The sequence below is a fragment of the Camelus dromedarius genome, chromosome X (assembly GCF_036321535.1).
Source record: "Camelus dromedarius isolate mCamDro1 chromosome X, mCamDro1.pat, whole genome shotgun sequence".
In the NCBI taxonomy this organism is placed as follows: domain Eukaryota; kingdom Metazoa; phylum Chordata; class Mammalia; order Artiodactyla; family Camelidae; genus Camelus; species Camelus dromedarius.
The window spans coordinates 43,237,285-43,258,209 of NC_087472.1; the positions used below are offsets into that span (position 1 = coordinate 43,237,285).

At 34.8% G+C, this 20,925-nt stretch overlaps 1 protein-coding gene and 1 long non-coding RNA gene across 2 annotated transcripts in view; one reads left to right on the forward strand and one right to left on the reverse strand.

Annotated features, from left to right (window-relative positions):
* Nucleotides 1-20,925, reverse strand: part of LOC116150904 (uncharacterized) — a 453,257-nt gene that overhangs the window by 106,774 nt on the left and 325,558 nt on the right. The window lies entirely within an intron of this gene.
* LOC105085535 (cytochrome c oxidase subunit 7A-related protein, mitochondrial-like) lies at nt 550-4,895 on the forward strand. The gene is made up of 2 exons (XM_064482859.1): nt 550-595; nt 4,546-4,895. Exons 1-2 carry the CDS (start codon nt 550-552, stop codon nt 4,893-4,895), a joined length of 396 nt encoding a protein of 131 aa, XP_064338929.1.

The window sequence follows — 20,925 nt, forward strand, 5'->3', positions numbered from 1 at the left end:
TTTAATTTGTTCTCTCTGTTGTTTTCAAATTGGTTATGCTTTGTGTCTCTCTCTGTTGTACTATGACCTTATAAATGTTACTAGCTATGCCACTTACATCCTGTCTATTTTATATGACTGTTGTCTCCTGCACTATCCAATGTGTAACCAGGCCTCTGACAAAATCAATAATGGCTAAAGTATGTGTGTATATACATATACATACATACATATATACATATATATATATATAAAACTCTATATAGGATAACTGCGGTAGTGACAAGCGAAAACATTTCCTGGATCATAATAAACTAGTAAAACAGACCATCTAGAGAATTTCCAGTTATCAGCAGAGCCTAATCCAAAAAATAGCATACTGGCTGGCCTAGGAACAAAGTCCTCGTCTGATCTAGGAATGAGGGTTCCTAGTGCTGGGGGACAAATTGGTCATGAAATGCCTCTTAAACCTTGGTCGAATTTATGACCAAGAGGGGACCTTGTGGACGAAAATGTTACCTGCTGTTTCAGTAAACAAAGGATGTTGCCTGCCGTTCTATTAAACAACAAATGTTGCTCATCACCAAGCCATCAGCCACCACAGCTGCCCCTGATGGTGTGTCCTGAGGGGAATTCAGGATGGAGAAAAAAAGGATACTGGCCCTAGATAGTTAAGATGTATATCTAAGGAATAATTTCAATGAGCCCAGAGGCTTGCATCTTCCCACACATAGAAAAGCACTAAAATTATTAACTTGAGATGTCTGGTTTTTGTCATTAGCAGTAATGTTTTCATGTTTGACTATCTGGGTTTTTTTTTTTTTTTTCCCCCCAGTGAAACTCCTATATATCCTGGCTCTTCCCTTACCTCTTTGGAGTAGTTCCTTGGAGCTGTCTGAAAGGCTGTCTTCCAAACTATAATCCTCAGTAGTTTCCCCAAATAAAACGTAACTCGCAACTTTTAGGTTGTGCATTTCCCTTCAGTCAACACCCCCATACTATTATTCTGTGATTCAATTGATTTTAATAAGTCTTCAATCGAAAGTCAACATATTATTAATTTTCTTAAACTGTCAGACTATCTAATTAAGAAATGTCAAAGAGATCATCCTGCCACAAAAATTACCTTCTTAGTTCCTCTTTTATTCAGTTGAGAGTTAAACCTGTTAAAAGGCATATCACTATGATACGTCTCTAGTGAAATAAACCTAAGTGTCACCTTTTAATATCAGGAGGTAAGCCACATATTTCTTTATATAGACTGAAAAAATGTTTCTGAACAAAATTCTTTCACTTAATCCAAACTGGTTAGGAAGAGAAAGACAACAAAACAGTGACTGGGAGTGGGGGAAGACAGTATTGGAGCAAGGTGCTTGAAACAGTCTAATATCAACTACAGTGAATCTCATTAAAAAAGTTTAGAATCAATACAGACTAGTCAACTCCATCTGTCAGCTCAGTCTTTGCAGGGTGTCAGTGGTAACGGGGAAGGGGGATTCACAGGGACAATAAGTGTTGCCCTCAGATGTTGCATTGGTTATACCTAGGCAGTGAGATCAACTAGTTGTTTTCACAAAGAAAACCTAAGCAGGTTATATACGTTGAATCAGTGCTTTAATCTTCAGACTGTCACCTTATTCATCATTGTCACATAGAACACAGCTAGTTAATCACATGACATCCTTCCCCCACCTCATATCCCTGCCTCTCCCCAAATACTGAAATGCAGGTTCTTAAAAATTTGAGAAGATACAGAAACCTATCATTGTCAGTACCAATTTTTTTCCCCTCCCGAAATATATGAAGTACGTTTGGAATGTATGCACTATAAAAATGGGCAAATTATATAGTGGAAAGTTGGTAACCTATTAATCTAAAAAGAAACTTCTTCAAGAAAAAATAATTGTTCCTGATGAAGATTACATAGGTGGATGCTTTAAAATGAGTTTTTGAAAGTGAAAGCACCAGTTTTTCTTCCATTACTATGACGGTTCTCATAGACAGAGGAAGACTATAATATGTAATTAGCCATTGTGAAAAAGAAAATGGTAACTAATAATTAAAGGTAAATGTGAAGTAGCCATTATACCCACATCTGTTAAGATGACAGGGACATACTGCATTTTACTAGGTTCAAATGTTTTTAAAAATATTACCTAAAAATACACAACTGTTTATTTCATTGATACGTAGCCCATTGGCAAATTATCATAATGACAGTTAAGAATATTAAAACTAAATGATGTAAGTCATTAAAATGGATTAATCAAATTACTTTTTTGTTGTTTGGGTCCTTATACTCACCCTAATAATATTCCAAGTAATCATTTATACTTAATGGAATGCAGTGATATCAGAGTATTATCGATTTTGTGCTTGAAAGTTTGGCCTGACTATAATTTTTATGCATCACAGTTATAGAGAAAGCAAATTGTTCAAGTTCTATTTCATTATATTCTACTAGAAAATCAATGCCTTAACACATGTTGCAGGATATCTTTTCATAGCTCAACTACTTTATGAAAATGTCTTTGACCTCATAGGAGTAAAATATTCTTGATTATCAGTGAAAAATGTGCACTGTCATTTGCTTTTATAAATAGTACTTATTAAATTTCTGCAATATCTAGTCATATTCAAAGAAAGTTTTCAGCCACTGCTCCTACACATCAGGGTGGGAGTAATTCTGGTGGGGTTTTTTTTAATAGAAATTCAACCAAACTTATTAAAATCTTAGGCTATTTAAATTATTCAACAAGGTTTGACTATGGGAAATGAGAAGACAGAGTTATTTACCTGGTACACCAAAACAAGACACTGTTTTACCTGTGCCTTCTAGATGAAGCTTCTGTCATAGGGCTGTGTCTTTTGGGGTGTATATCCAGGGCACAGACAAGTAGTTGCCTATAAGACACTGTTTGATTGACACTAAAATGACTTTCCTGCCTCTAAAAATGGTTTCTCTTTCTACCTGGTAAAGTTGAGTTCTATTCCTTTGAATAAAACACTTATTTCCAACACTTAATGTTTAAAATAGAAATATGCTGAAGCAGTCATGGTATGGGTGCTATCATGTTTATATAATACAGTTAGTTTGTATAATACAATTTTAGATAGTTTTAGTTTATATTATGCATCTCTCTGTGATGTAACAAGATCAATACTATGCAGAAACAAGACTCTTGATTGTAACTTGAACAGTTCAGATTTCTTGCCTAATTCTTCATGACAAGAGATTAGATCATATTCCCCTGTATCTCTGAAATAACCTTCATTACTAAAGACAATCTCATGTGTCTTTCTACCTTGCAACCTTTAAGATCCTGACAGAGATGAACTTTTCATATAATTTAAGCTACAACTTCATGCTACAGCTTTCTTTATTATTTAAGTCATTTGAGATGAAAATCTTTATTGAGTGAATGGTACAACTTTCTGTTTCCTTTTAAACATAAGATACTGAAATCTAAAAGTTCAGTCTCCTACCACCTACTCATTTCCATAGTCAATCTCTTTTTTTTTTAATAATTTAGTGTATTGTCTCAGATTTTAATAAAATTGCTCAAAGTTAAAACAAACCACAGAGTAACCCCTCCTACCTCCAACCCAGAAACCCAGGTATGGATTAGCACTGGCTGAAAAAATTTCCTTGGATATCACTAGTTGTTACTAATAATGTAAAATTACCATCATCAAGATTATTTATTTTATTGCAAATATCCTCATGGTATATTAAGATATATTGGTCCCTATATATACACACCATTTAATGCCGCAGCCAATTTTGCTTACTTTTTTGTTGTGGTTATTCTTTGACTGCTTAGTACGTATTTATTAAGAGCCTACAGATCACAAAGAATGGCAGAAAAATAAAACAAGGTCCCCTTCCTCAATGAACTTACAGAAAGTTGGAGTTTCATCTTTTTCATTTATTTCTACCAATCTTTCCTATATCTTATAGATAGATCTTCAAAATGTGCACAAAGCAAACTTCCTAGTTGAATTCTGAATTACACAAGACAGCAAGGCAGGAGAAGTGTTAGCACCAAAACAATCCACAAAACAAAATGCTCTGTTGATCATATAGTCTTTTTTCTGTTTCCTCCTTATTTTCAACTACTATATTTTGCTATTGTCAGAGCGATTGCCTTTAGCAATTTCCTCCTTACTCCCACCCAATGCCCATTTTCCAAAACACTGCTGTGAAATGAGCTGGTCAGTGTTGTTGGGACTCTGCAAGAAATATACTCAGAGTGAGGACCTGGGATGGTCCTTTCCTGGTTACTTTACAGAACCTTTATGGCAGACGATTCCTGCTTCATTTCAACCTTTTTTGCTTGTAATCAGGTTTTCAACTACGTGGCGGAAAATATGGAATCTAGACGTCTGACTTCTTAGTAAATGAGGTATTAGTCTTTATTAGTCCATGGAGGTTCATTCAACAGCACACATTTTAAGCATCTATTACATGAAAGGCGTTGTGTTAGTACTGTGGTAGCTGGCCGACTCTGCTCTCAAGGAGTTTATATTAGTACAGTGTGACACTGTTGCGTAACTTGAAAATAGGGGCCGACGTGTATTGCAAGTTTAGTGGTTTCACTCAGAAATTACCAGGAGCATGGGCTTCCGATGCTTATAGCCCTCAGGGATTAACGCCTGTGGTTTCCAAAGAAGCACCGCCTAGCATACTTGCCACACCAACTGAACTGAGTTCCAATTCGACTGCATATGATTATGCTGGAAAAACAAAGTTCCAGAGACACAAAAGTTTTTTCCAGAAACCCGACGGTGTGCCCATCCACCTGAAACGAGGCCTGCCTGACCAAATGCTTCACAGGACCACCATGGCGCTGATGGTGGGAGGGCCCATCTACTGCCTGATCTCCCTCTACATGGCCCAGAAACAAAAGAGTTAGGCTGTTGAGGACTGGTTTGATTTTTGGCATAAACCCTTTGAATTTTCATGTTTCATTTTATTTCGGTAAATTTTGTTTTTACTTGAATGGCCTTTCTTAACGTTTTTCATGAAAATAGAAAGATATTAAGACAATATTTTAGTTTGTTCATAAAATGCACATGGTCTGTCAGAGCTCATTCGATAGCTAAAACTATTGTTTAAAGAAATGAATGCTGCCCTCCGCATTTCGGCTCCTGATTTTTCTGGAGGTTCTGAATGAAGGTTGCACACAGGCTCATTAATGGCAGTCTGTGCTGAGGTTCTTGGGGACTACCAGTGGAGTTTTGAGCATGGGGTGGAGAAGCCTTTCTGGATTTGGATGTGACTGAGGAAGGAAGACAGAAGCCAAGGCCAGGCACATGAAATGAGATATTTGAGTTAGTAGTCACCTTGGGGATTTTTCCATCTTAAACAGTAAAATGTTAATAGAAATTATTTGCAACCTGCCTCTGTTCATCGGGCAGTTATTTGCATCATCTCAGATCTTTAGTGAAAATTTTTGTGTAATTGTTAACATATTTATTCCACCATGGGAACAGAGAACACCTGTTTAGTGTTGCACTTTAGGCCAATGTCTGTTTTATTAATGCAGCTGTGACACAAATTCTCCTTTACCTTTTAAAAATGTTATGGCTTTAAATTATGATTTGTTTTAATTGTGGAATAAATACATGAATGGTAAAACAAAAAAAGAAATAACTTGAAAATAGGTTTAGCCTCTAATACTCATCCCATTAAAATCCATTCACAATAGATATGGCCAACCATGCTAGACAAAACCCAAGACATCGCAAATATGTGATGAAATTGAATGGAAAAAAAATTAACACTCTAATCAAGGAAATTTGGGAGTAATCTCAGGAAGGGAGAACTAAAACGTGATTGTAATTTTGGAAGTAAAACCTTAATAAATCATATCACATACATTTTGGGGGGGGGGAATGTGAACCAGAAGGAGTTGAGTGAGCCACAGAAACATGAAAACAAAGATTTACAGAAGGAAATGTCTCGCAGAAATTTCCACTCACTATTTAAAGACAGCGAGATTCTTGGCTAAGATGACTGGAGCAGCCATGTTTCCTTGGCAATGTGTCCCTAAAATGGGTGAGAGTACCTCCAGTCAACTTATCTGGTGTTTCTGAGGATTTCCAAATTCCCACTGTTCTGATTCCGTACTCATTAAGCAAACTTCTGATAGTAATTTGGCACCCTATGTTACCTTTCCCACAGGTACAGAACGCTCTGGTCAGCTAATATTAACATTAACTTTACCTGACAGTTCATTTCTCATTGTAAATTAATAAATGGGAATTCTGATATCTGTGTGAACTTGACTAATACAGGTATGCTTCTGAGAGCTGGCGCTCCTTCTCAATGCTACTGCCAAATCATTTTTCTAAGTCTGCAAGGCTGAGACCAGACAGCCTTTCCCCAGAAGCTACTCTCTCTGTTTAATTATATGCCTTCTTTGAAGTGTGACATTGTCATATCACCCAAAAGGTAATAAATACACGCTTTGTAAATAAATAGAAGTCATTTGTGAATAGTATCTATTTTTCTCAAATTAGTTCTCCAAGTTACATTGGGATAGAGAAAAGGGAATAAAATTGCAAAAGCTCACCTATAACCAAGAAAACACACTGGGACTACATTCCGAAACCCTGAGGACAAGAACCCATAATGAATCTCTTCTGTCGATCCTCTGGGTAGAGAGATAGTGAAAACAGATGAGATAGTATATTTTAGCTTCTTATATGAAGCACCACATTCCACTCTCATGTACCACATAGAGCTCATTGTGCTCTTAAGTATTCCTGGAATTTTAACACTTTTGTTTTAAGAATCCACAATTCTAATTTCTTGTGCTACTAGGAGAGAAAAATGAGGGAAAAGTGTTAGAGTTAACTGCTAGTCATAGAATCTCAGTTAACGGAGGACAGTTCTCTCCCCAAAACTAATCATAAAGCTACATTATTGAGAGACCTGGAGAGGGAGTGACAAATGAATGCCACTCACTCAACCATCCCACCCCTGCTTGCTATTGGTTTGTGCCTTGGTGTGAATGATAGTATCAAGATTCTTTCAAATACTGACTTTTGGTACCTGTCCAGTTACACTTAAATTCCTACTTTCTATAAGTTGATGATTTTTGATCCTTTTGGTATTCAAAACGCTCTTCAGTGATAATTGTACAATTTCAACTTTCTTATATGCTATACAGGAAATCAATATTTGACAACATTGTTTACATGGTGCATATAATGTTGAAATTCAACAAATTATTTCTCTAACCTTCAGTCAAGGCCTTCTGGCTTAGCATGAACATATTTCAGAACATAAAATGTTGCTGCAATAGTCAATATGATAAGCTGATGGGTGCATAGATGAACAATTAAATGGATCTGAGCAATGGATTTTATATATGGTTGAGTATTTTTTCTTATAATGGAGGTACTGGGGATTGAACTCAGGACCTCGTGCGTGCTAAGCACATACTTTACTACTGAGCTGTACCCTTCCTGCTATAGTTGAGTGTTTTTAAATTTTTCAAAGCTTTACAGAGACAAACTTTAATGAAATGAAATAATTACAGTTGCGATTTTTTTAAATGAAGGAAACTTCTTAGGTATGCTTTTCAAATGGAACAACAGTCTAATAAATGAGAGCACTCTAACAAAGTCAAGACAGAAGTTCTCGAAAGAGAACTGAAAAAAATCTGAGCAAGTGCCAAGGACCTATGTGAATGCATTTGGTTTTCATTCTGTAATGCTTGCCAAAGAAAGACAAAGAGACTTCAAGAAAGTACCATGATAAATGAAAGGCAGGTTAGTGCAGTTGTATGGACTCTGGACCCAGAATGCCAAGTTGATGATCCCAACTCCTCTTTTTACTAGCTTTGCAACCTTGGACAGGTTAATTAATCTCACTGGTTCCTGATTTCCTCAAATGAGGAAGTCGACTTCAAGTAAATTGATGAATGTAAAATGCTAAGAACAGCACTTGGCTCATAGTAAATGAGAACTGGTAGCTGTTGTTAAAACATGTGTTTCCTTCTCAGGTCACTAATTCTATAGTACTTTGTGATAGAAAAAGCTGTTCAGTGGATACTATTCCCAATGCATCATGGGAAGCCGATGTCAAACATACTGTAAAAAATGGTGGTTGTCCTTTTGAGGTCTGTGGTTGTCAAACTTAGCTGAGCAGTAAAATCACAGATTTGAAAGCCCCATTCTAGACATACGGAATCAGAATTAATGGCAGTGGAGGCTAGGAATCTATAGTTTTTAAAGTGCCTTAAATAATTTTAATAGAGCTGGCATGTCCCAGTTCAGTAGACTAGGATTGAGTCCCACTGGTTTAGGTAAAATAAAACTTTCATAGTCAACAGTAACCATCTAAAGCTTATTTCATCTCTATGATTACTTTCATATTGGACTAGAATCATCTGTTTGTAAGTACGTGTCTCTTAACTTCTACCCAATATTCTGAACCCCATGAGTGCAGTAACTCTATATGAGTGTTTACGTACCTCTCTGATCATGCCCTCATGCCCCTACCCAAACATCTACAGAAGTGCCTGACCTGCAATTGACATTTAATAAAAAGTTTGTTAAAAGATGTAAGGAAAGGAGAAAGAAAAAAGTGATACTCCTTCAGTGATTTCTCCTCCTGGAATTAAAAGTTGGACTCAGTGTTTTGAGATTTGTATTCCATGAATCAGAAGAAGTTGCATTTAAAGAGCTAATTTTAGGGGGCAGGGTAAAGCTCAGTTGTAGAGTGAGTGCCTAGCATGCATGAGGTCCCAGGTTCAATTCCCAGTACCTCCATTAAATAAATAAATAAACCTAATTATCTCCCCTTATTAAAAAATTTTTAAAAATTAAAGAGCTAATTTTAAGCACTTAAGAAAATCAGTATCTGCAACCATATTCAATAAAAATGTAATATATATGGATAAATAGTCAAAACTATGTTAATTAATGTCCTACCTTGTTAGAAAAAGGGGTTGAAAGTGATTTGTCAACTCAGTTCGTAGGCTCTTTATAAGGGCTGAAACGACCAAAGCACAGAAGGTTGGTTTGACTGTTTCTGTTATCTTAATGAGCCAACTGAATCAGATAGTTGCCAACTTGTTAGTCAACATTCAACCTTTATGGTATCTGATTATATGAATTTGGCTGTAATGGTCTCACTGATTTGCTGTACAAATATAAACAGAGCACTCCATTCTGTCTGTTATCATTGATACGGTGGTTAGGTCAGGAAGATACACCTGGCCTTATTAGCTGCTATCTGAGCCCATGACTATAAGCTGAAAACACACTCCTTTTTATACGAAAAGAATCTTACCTTTTTTGTTCACATAGCCTGCAAAATAATTTTGAAAATAAGCATCCCTCCTTGCATATTTTTATAGGTGACATGTATAATTTTTCACCATATATTTAAATAGCAGCAAAAATATAATTTTCAACATATTGTAAATAAAAGTATTTTAAAATAAAATAGTTACAGCCCTCTTTTAAATGTATCTGATGGATTCTAACTACTATAGCAATTCGATGCTTTCAGAATCCACTTTTAAAAACACGTGCACAAGCTTTTAAAAGTAAAAACATCTGCATCATTTATTTTTCTTCCTGAATTCATATTTCTTTCTACTTTACTCACTGAATTTTATCCTAATAAAATGTATTTTATGCTGGAAAGTCTTATTTTTCACCCTACTATATATGAATATAAATTAATATTTAGTTTAATATAAAATGATCATGAGGTTATAAGTGTTAAAATTTGTCTTCTAGACTGAGTTATGATTACACTTACTAGATATACACAATTGATCAAAACAACTTAAATATCTAACAGTTTTTTAAGAATAATTATTAATCATAAAAAGTAAAATTTTATTGCAAGTGCCTCTCTTAAAGCAATGAATGGAGAATATTTTCAATTAGCACATGGATTTGTAGACGAGTATTACTTATTGCAGGGTTCAGAGTAAATTATATTTTTATTTTTATTTATAAATATAAGCAATGAGAAAAATTTATCTTATACAAGGAGATGGGGGTGGAAAGAAGTTTGTTACAGAACTGTTACTCGATTATTTAAACTTCTTCCCAGTTACTTAGTGATGTACCATCAAAAAGAATTTTAATGATCTATTATCTGATAATCTGATTATATTCAACTTCGATTTCATTCAAAAGCAAAAAAATTGAAATCTATTTGGTTTGCAAAATAACCTATTGCTTAGGCTTTACAATCATTTACTTTCTCAACAGAAATCTTTAAAATGATTCCTTTATTGGGCACCCCAAATGCATTATACCCTGAGGCAGTGTCCCAAAGCAAGATCCCTGGTACGTGAGGACTGTCTTTCTTCTGTAAACAGAAGGGGAAATGCAAGAGACATGATGATAAAGAAAAACCTCTATGACATCTTCTTTTTGTTATAACAATTTTAACAAAGAGAATTTGTTAGTTGAAATCTGAAATTTGATTCTTTTAAAACTATTGATGTCAGAGTACCTTTTAGACTATCTTCATATACATCCAAGGGCACATGTACCCCAGTTTGAAGACAATTGATGTGTGGAATGCTGAATCCTAAAGTTTTTGATAGAGCCTCTTTGTAATGTGAAAAACTGTAGATAAGCTTGCGGCTTCAAAAGAACTCAATTTCCATTTGTTCACATTTTGAAATTTGAAGCAAGGTAAATCTCCCCCCCTGTGGATTGTTTTATTTTGATGATTTATAAAGTCAAAAATAGAAAATGAAATGTTAATTTTTTCTCTCTAAATGGTATCTTTCATTTCTCCCAGCATGCGGTATGCCTTCTAAAGCAGTTTTAAATGATAACAGGAAAGAGCATAAAGAGAAATTATTGGAAGTACAGAACGCAATTCTCGAGAAAAATAGAGAGAAAAGAGAAGGCGGCATGAGATAGTTACTATTTTTTTTACATTCATTCATTTGTTCATTCATTCATTCATTCATTCAATAAATATGTATTGAACACCTTCTATACGCCAGGCACCTGAGAACTTGGACCACTGCAGTGTACAGCAAGACAGAGATCCCTGCTTTCATGAAGTTTACATTCTAGCGGGAAGAGACAGACAATAAACAATAAGAACAATAAAAGTCTATTTTATCATGAGTTAGAAGATAATCATTGCGGTGTGGCTAAAAGAAAAAGTAAAGTCTATAAGGGGAATTGCAACTGAGGGCAGGAAGTAGTGGGTGCCAGTGGAAGAGACAGACAATGAAGAGCTTTGCAGGCCACTGTAAGGGACTCCTGGCTTTATTCTGGGTAAATGGCGAGACATTATACATTTTTGTTTGTTTTTTTATTCTGTTTTTACATTGAAGTGATCTGATCTGACGTGATCTAAAATGGGCCCTCTGGCATTCCTAACTTGTTACCTCTTTAGGAAAATGAAAAAGCTGAATCAATAATATTTATGTAAATAAGGCAATACTGAAAAGGAATTATCCCCAGCCCCATTTCCGACCCATTCAAGGAGCATTTATTAAGGAGCATTTATCGAGGACCACTATCAGGCACTGTAGCAAGTGCTGGTGGGTAGAGCCAACTGAAAAAAAAAAAAAGCGCAACCTAAAAGTTGCTAGTTATGTTTTATTCGGGGACCTTACTGAGGACTATGACGCAGGAGACAGCCTGTCAGAGAGCTCTGAGGAGGTAAGGGAGGAGCCAGGATATAAAGGAGTTTTACTGACCAAAAAAAGTAAATATATATATATATACATATATATATTTGTATATATATGTAGTCAAACATGAAAAGATTACTCCTAATCACAAAAACTAGACATCTCAAGTTAAGGATTTTAGTGCCTTGCTATGTAGGGGAAAATACAAGCCTCTGGGCTCACTGAAATTATTCCTTAGATGTACATCTTAACTACCTAGGACCGGCGTCCTGTTTTTCTCCATCTTGAACTTCCCTCAGGTCATACCATGGGGACAGCTGCAGCTGATAGCTATCAACAATTTTTTGTTTTCTGGAATGGCAGGCAACATTTTTTTGGTCTGCAGCAGAAAGAAAAGACAGGGTTATCTCCCTCAAGGAATTTATAGTTAAGCTGTAAACAGACATGAACCAAAGTACTTGGAGGAGCTTTGGTGATTCTCCAGATTTGGGTGGTAACTTGAAAATAGATCCATGAAGTATTTATTTGAGGAAAATATTTTTTTATTCCTGTCAGGAATGAAGAGATACTTAATTTGTGTGACTTATAGTCTTTACTGTGGTGTAGGAAAGTATAGGAGAAAATATATTAACATTTTCTTGATTTTGGACTTCACTGTGACTATTTCATATATGTACCATTAATACCTCTTAAAATATCTATACTATTGCAGGTGTTTAAAGCGTAGCCTTTTTTTTTTTTCCCAAATTGGAGTCCCACAGAGCACTCTTCCAGACTAAGATGCTAACTGTTCTATGGTCAAAAAATCTGGGATATGCTATCTTCTATGTCTCTCTCTTAGAAAGGACAGTTTTCATTAGTACATTAAAGCCTTTCGATGTCTGACAGGAAGGAAACCTGTGTAAAAGTGTTTAACCTAGTGCTTCATAAACTTATGGAAACCTGACACAACGCATTTTCTGCTGAACAGTATTTGACAATATACAAGTTTGGAAAATTTTGATGTTGATAAAATCTCTTTTCAGTCCCACCTACCTAACCTAGGCCAATTGCACAACTGTGTGTGTGTGTGTCTGTTTGTGTGTGAATGAAAGATGAGAGGAAGAGAGATGGTGTGTGTAATGTAAAATTCATTCATTGTGACGCATTCAAAGTCAGGGACTACTAATTACTAAAATAGCTTGAGCCCAAATTTAGGACATCCTAGGCTTCTGCCATACTGTTTTAGAAAACTCTAGAAGTATTAATTTTTTTTAATGGTTATAATTCCTTTACAGGAATTAAATCCTCTATGTCCTAGACAGCTGTATCAATTATTATTTAAACCAACTAATTATAGGGGCTCAAATGTGTCAGCTAGTCTGACCTACGTTTATGCCAGGAAATAATAAATATTGAGTCATAAAATGGGTTCATCCAATTCTTTGTTGGTTCAGTGTCTTGGGTTTATTTTTTTTAGGAAATTGCTTAGTATTATTCTTTCCTAACATTAAATAAATTTGTCCTTTTTTTTTTTAAAAGAGTTTAGTTATTGGTTGATTAATTTTCATGTCAGTGTATTAACTTTTGGCTAGGCATAACTATCATTTAACTACTCATATGGCTTTTTCTTTTCTTTTGGCTAGGCATAACTATCATTTAACTACTCATATGGCTTTTTCTTTTCTTTTTTTAAATTGAGGTCTAGTTGATTTACAGTGTTGTATTTGTTAGTTTCTGGTGCACAGCAAAGTGGTTCAGTTATGCATATACATATTCTTTTTCATTATAGGTTATTACAAGATATCGAATACAGTTCCCTGTGCTATACAGTAGGACCTTACTGTTTATCTATTTTATATATAGTAGTTTGTATCTGTGAATCCCAAACTCTTAATTTGTCCCTCCCCACCACTTTATCCCTGGTATCCATAAGTTTGTTTTCTATGTCTGGAGTCTGTTTCTGTTTTATAAATAAGTTTATTTGTCTCATTTTTTTTAGATACCACATATAAGTGATATCATATGATATTTGTCTTTCTCTGCCTGACTTACTTCACTTAGTATGATAATCTCTAGGTCCATTTATGTTGCTGCCAATGGAATTATTTCATTCTTTTTTATGGCTGAGTAATATTCCATTATATATATATATTTGCTTCCATGTCTTGGCTACTGTAAATAGTGCTGCTATGAACATTGGGGTGCATGTATCTTTTTGACTAAGCTGTTCCTTCTACCTTTTACACTCCTATGCCCATCTTCTCTTCATCTGGTTAGCCCATATATAGTCAATGTTCTCTTCTAAGATGTCACTTTTTCAGGGTAACTTTCTAAGACCTCTAAGACTAGGATAAGTGTTTTTCAAAAGTATTCCCATCACATTCTTTGTAACCCCCTATCTTTGCAGCTATCAAACCCTACTGAAATAAATCTGTGAATAATACAAGTTTAATCATTATGTAAGAAGGTGAAATAAGAGCCACAATGTATGTTTCAACTAAAATAAGACAAAAAGGAAAACATTCTATATCTTAAACTGAAAGCACTTTTTTTTAACATTTTTTATTGATTTTTAATCATTTTACAATGTTGTGTCAAATTCCAGTGTTCAGCACAATTTTTCAGTTATTCATGGACATATACACACTCATTGTCACGTTTTTTTCTCTGTGAGTTATCATAACATTTTGTGTATATTTCCCTGTGCTATACAGTGTAGTCTATTCTACAGTTTTGAAATCCCAGTCTATCCCTTCCCAACCTCCACCCCCCTGGTAACCACAAGTCTGTATTCTCTGTCTGTGAGTCTATTTCTGTCCTTTATTTACGCTTTGTTTTTGTTTGTTTGTTTGTTTTTGTTTTTGTTGTTTAGATTCCACATATGAGCGATCTCATATGGTATTTTTCTTTCTCTTTCTGGCTTACTTCACTTAGAATGACATTCTCCAGGAGCATCCATGTTGCTGCAAATAGCATTATGTTGTCGGTTTTTATGGCTGAGTAGTATTCCATTGTATAAATATACCACCTCTTCTTTATCCAGTCACCTGTTGATGGACATTTAGGCTGTTTCCATGTTTTGGCTATTGTAAATAGTGCTGCTATGAACATTGGGGTGCAGGTGTCATCCTGAAGTAGATTTCCTTCTGGATACAAGCCCAGGAGTGGGATTCCTGGGTCATATGGTAAGTCTATTCCTAGTCTTTTGAGGAATCTCCACACTGTTTTCCATAGTGGCTGCACCAAACTGCATTCCCACCAGCAGTGTAGGAGCGTTCCCCTTTCTCCACAGCCTCTCCAGCATTTGTCATTTGTGGATTTTTGAATGACGGCCATTCTGACTGGTGTGAGGTGATAACTCATTGTAGTTTTGATTTGCACTTCTCTGATAATTAGCGATATTGAGCATTTTTTCATGTGCTTTTTGATCATTTGTATGTCTTCCTTGGAGAATTGCTTGTTTAGGTCTTCTGCCCATTTTTGGACTGGGTTGTTTATTTTTTTCTTATTGAGTCGTATGAGATGCTTATATATTCTGGAGATCAAGCCTTTGTCGGTTTCACTTGCAAAAATTTTCTCCCATTCCGTAGGTTGTCTTCTTGTTTTACTTCTGGTTTCCTTTGCTGTGCAGAAGCTTGTAAGTTTCATTAGGTCCCATTTGTTTATTCTTGCTTTTATTTCTTCTAGGAGAAAATTTTTTAAATGCATGTCAGATAATGTTTTGCCTATGTTTTCCTCTAGGAGGTTTATTGTATCTTGTCTTATGTTTAAGTCTTTAATCCATTTTGAGTTGATTTTTGTATATGGTGTAAGGGAGTGTTCTAGCTTCATTGTTTTACATGCTGCTGTCCAGTTTTCCCAACACCATTTGCTGAAGAGACTGTCTTTATTCCAATGTATATTCTTGCCTCCTTTGTCGAAGATGAGTTGACCAAAAGTTTGTGGGTTCATTTCTGGGCTCTCTATTCTGTTCCATTGGTCTATATGTCTGTTTTGGTACCAATACCATGCTGTCTTGATGACTGTAGCTCTATAGTATTGTCTGAAGTCTGGGAGAGTTATTCCTCCAGCCTCTTTCTTTCTCTTCAGTAATGCTTTGGCAATTCTAGGTCTTTGATGAAAGCACTTTTTAAAGTGGTTTATTGACATTTCCCATTGTTATTTAATTGGATTTAGCTTCCTGATACTGTCTTCCAACACCATTAAGACAAAATGCTGATTTATACATACACTCCTTTAGGGGGAAATGTACACTAATTATTTTGTTTCCTTTTTGGAAAGAGGCTGATTCTCAAAGGAGGGAATAAAGAGTAGAATTTTGAAGATTTAGCCAACAGCACATTATTCTACTCCAATGAATGAACTATTGTTCAGATTGCTAAGGATTTTAGCATGTTTGAGGCTGGTAGAGAAAGAATTAGGGTAAGATTGTATAGAACTTTGATGTTTACTCATAAAGTTTCTACTTGCATCACTGGGGGATGACACAAATGAATAAAAGCTCAACATAGGCATTTCACTAGAGCAACTTAGATGTGTATTCAATTGTCAATAAATCCATCATTTTCATCTTCATCCAAACTTGTTCTTCTTTCTGTCTTCCTTTTTCTGATTAATGATACCATCATCTGAGCTATAGAATCCTCTAAAGTAGACTTATTTTTCTCTCACCAGTCACATTCAGTCATTTCATTATGTCTTGTCAATTATACTTTCAAAATGACTCCTTTTCTCCCATCCCATAACTACTGTCTTATGGCAGGCCTTTATCATCTCTTCAGTGATTCTCTAACTGGTTATCCTACCTGAACACTCACCCCATCAAACCAACTCATCCTTCATAGCATAATGGTAAAGAGTGTCTTCTCTGGAACCAGAGTGCCTGGGTTTATCACCCTGGTTCTGCCACTTGGTAGCTATGTGATACTGGACAAGTTACTTAACTTCTCTGTACCCTCTATACCTCATTTTCCTTATCTGAAAGATGGGAATCATAATAATATCTATTTCATTAGATTATTCTAAGAATGAAAATATGTATCATATTTAGAACAGTGCCTGGCCCATAGCAAATGCTGCACATGCATAAACTAGTGATAATAGTAACAGTAGTGAAAGCTATCTGTGCTTCTGCTTTAATATTCTTGATGTTTCTTCATTGCCTAAGTCCACTTTCCTTAGCATGGCATACAAGCCTTTTCACAGACTATACCCAGCTGATGGATTCCAATTCTATTTCTAGCTACCAAATAACTTATATTCTAGCCACACTGAACTTGACATTCTCTGAACAAGATATCTACATTTCGAGAACGTGACCTGGAAAACACTTATCTAGACTTTAAAGATTTACTTTTAGTGCTATCTACTATCTATAAACTTAACGAATTCCAACCTTACTTTGAAACAGAATCAATTGCTATTTTCACTCTCTACAATGGTACTTTCTACATTCCTCTAATATTCATTTAACAAATTCTTATTGGGTATTTATTACATGCCAGACAATCTTCTAGGGCCTGGGGTTGCAGCATTAATCAAAAGAAAGTCTCCATTGTTCTTATGGAGATACAGATAACAAATAAATATCTCATTTGATGATAGTTTCTACAGAAATATATAATAGAGAGTGAGGAAGGTATGGGATATTAGGAAGAAGGAATGGCTATTTTATAGGATGGGCATCCAAATAAAATGTTGCAGGAGGGAGGGAGATAAGCAGTGGTGAAATACTGCTGATCCACTAAAAAAGGCACTGAGAATTGACCCTTGGTTTTGCCACTTGTATTTTATTATTTACCCATGTGTTTTTCTCACTAGACACTATGGTCTTCCAGATATTTAAAATTTGTGTCAGACACATGGTACTCAGTAAATATTGATTGAATTGAGTTGAATCAGCATGCCATTTGAGTATCTCATTGAAAGCCTTTGTCACAGAAACAAAGGTATGTCTTTGTCAAAATTTTAAGTAGTTTGTGATATGTATACTCAAGGCCAAAGTTATCCAGGGGAAAGAATAAAATTCGAGAGCTGGGACATTTGGGTTCAACTGTGTAACCCAGGACAGGATACAGACAGCTTCTATACATTTTATAATGAGCTAATACGATAAGCTGTGTTGTGACTTTTGAAGACTTTTCCATCTCTTTCAGTATTTTAAGAAATAAGACTCCTAGGCTTAACAAAATATTCCAGAGGTCAATTGCAGGAGCTACTTGCTTAATACAGTTAAATCTTATTTTCTTCAACTGGATTATAAAATCCTCTTATACACTGTAAACATAGAGAGCTTAAGAAATACATATTGGATTCAGACATTTATATCGTAAGCCATCTGTTTCTCTGTTGCACATTTAACCAGAGGTTGGAAGCACTGGGCAGACTTGAGATATTTGCAGCCTGCATGAGTAAGCTCGTCTAGTTCTTAAAAGCTTCAATGTGGACAGTCATCTTATTTGTCCTTCCTTACCTAGACTTCTGGAGATTCGTGTTTAACTTTTGCGGGCCAGACTACTCGTCTAGCTTATTTAAAATGTCACCTTGAAACAGGAGCATGAGCTACATACAACACACTGGATTTGCTTTTCAAAACTTAGGACACAGATCCTTTCTTACTCACTAGGAAAGTACAATCTTCTCCAAAGGATGTCTTGCCCTTATGCAAAACCTTTGTACTCTGGCTTTCTGAGAATATTTTTATTTGAAGAGTTTTTTTTTGAAAAAAAGATGTATCTATGTGTTTAGCATAATATCCCTCTTTCTTTGTTACTTGATAATGATCATTTCCTTTTTAGATAAAATGAGATCAAATCAAGGGAATATAATCTTACAGAATACATTTATAAAGGTTTTGGTGTCATGATTAGAGCTAGACCTTTGAGCAAAATTTTCAGCAGTAAGTAATTCACTCAAATTTCAAGACTTGCCCATGAATGTCTGGCTCAGTTATGTCCTAGTTGATTTTCCCATTTAAGATGCTGCCTCTCAATTCAAATGTGACTTTTATTTTTATTGCCTTTAATTAACAGAAGTATGTTCACTGCAGAAAAATTTGGAAAGTTCACAAAAATAGAGAAAATAGGATAAAAGCGACACAGAGATACCACTTATAAGTATATTGGTATGCCTTCATCAATGTTTGTTTTATGCACTTTCTACAAACTCCAAAAATGCAATTGTGATCATACCTACATACTGTTTTGTAACATATTTTCTCTTAATAAATGCATCTTATGTCACTAAGCATTTTCAAAAAGGGATATTTTTGATGATCTTAAGGTCCTGATATTTCATATTAATATAGTAGGTGGAATTCATCTATTTTCCTGATATTTGAGCATTAATATTGTTTCCATTTTTTACTATAATAAGTTATAGCAAAGATAATTCTTAAAAAATCATCCTTCATTGACTTCAGTTAAGGAATTTGATCTATACAGTTTGTTCAGAATTGTTTCAGAGGTCCTCTTTGCATTAAAACACTATCCTTGGACTTGCTATTGTCATTGTTGACTTTTATACGTTTCACGGAGATGAGAGGTTTATGGCATTTGTTGTTCAGATTTTTTTAGATGCATTATTGTAAGACATTTTGATATGTATTCTTTGTTCCTTGAATTTTCAGTGCTTTTGCTGATCTTTAAATTTTTTTTTGTTGATGTATAATTTTGTATTTGGCCTCTAATTAGCCCTATATTTAAAAAAAAAACAAAATTGGTAAAATAGATGAGCTGGTATAACACATTGGGAGAGCAGATGGGAAAAAAGAAGATGCAAAGATGTTGGTTTGTTAGTTTCTGTAACACTATACAAAGGGTCACAAGTGACATACGTTTAACAGTTTCAAACTTTGAAAAAAGTTTGCTTTTAAGTACTTCTTGTAGCTACATTCTGTAAGATGTGAATAAAGGAACTTTTATTTTTCGCAGAGTATAGTTTTGATTATTGTACAGTGGAAAGATCATTGAACTCATAAGATAATTTAACAAGCAATCAGTTAATAATTTGCCTATGTTTTCTTATAGGGAGAGACTAACAATATTTTCCTATCATATGCTATGCACTTTGATATTATCTTTATAGTCTTTATTTTATACAAACCTTACAACAGTATTATGAAGCAGATATAGTTATTCCCAGTTGCAGTTGAAAAAAAGTGAGACCACATTATAGACATTAACTTGCCAGAGATAAGAGAGAGAGAAAATAGCCAATTGGAAGTTTGAGTCCAGGTGCTAACTCCAAAGACATGTGATTTTAATCATTCTTGTATACAGTGTCTCCAGAATATGCTGGTCAGGTCAATGAGAACAATCAAGTCTATGTAGCAATTTTAAATTATCACCAATATTTTGGCTTTCTGGTTTACATACTGAGAATCTGAGTACACAGCAATTCTAGGATACTAATAAATCAATATTCTAGACCTGCTAGTCTGAAAATCAGAACATACACTGGGATTAATTCACCAAAGTCAATGTCATTTTATAAAGCCCCTGTCAAGTATCTAGTTAACTATTCCCAGGGACATCTCAATTACCCACACAACTCTTCTCTAATATAATTGAGAAGTAGGGAATATCTTTACTAAAATAGCCACCTTTTCTAATGTGGGTCAAAGAGCAAAGAGCAACAGGTCATTTCATAGGTGACTATAGGCAGGATTTCTCTCCAGAGAGAAAGAGGGAAGAAAGATATTTACAGAGTGTATCTGCATCATAGAGTGTACAACAGATTGTTCAGTATCTGCCCTAGTCAAGAAATTGAACAGGTCTAGAAAGCAATGATTTCTTCTATATATCACCCAAGCAACAGCAGTAGCAGAAAAGCAAATCAACATAGATGCCTTGATTTTCCAAAGTATTTAACATATAGACAGTGTTGGTTGCTAAAAATGTTTAACAGTACAAATAAATTAATTTATTGTGTTTTTTTTTCATATTGAAGTTAAAACAGCAATTTATTGTTTACTTATTAGGGTGACTTGGTCTTTTCAAACCAGAGAAATGTAATTTTCTTCTAAAATATTTTAGTTATTTTCCTAGCCAAAAAAAAAAAAAAAAAAAGACCACATCATTAACTTCAAAGGAATGCTAATAAACAAAAATAATTTAAAAGTTTTTTAAGTTCAATTAATTGGTTATAGCAGGCTGATTTTGTCACACTTTGGTAACCAGTATATTGTAAGTAATTTTGATGATCTCCAATTCAGTTCAACAAATAAGTTTTGCATAGTAAGGCAAAAATTGAGTTGTCTTGATAATTACGAGAATTATTAGCCTGTACGGTATTTGTGATAAATTGGTTAATTAGCTTTTTTTTT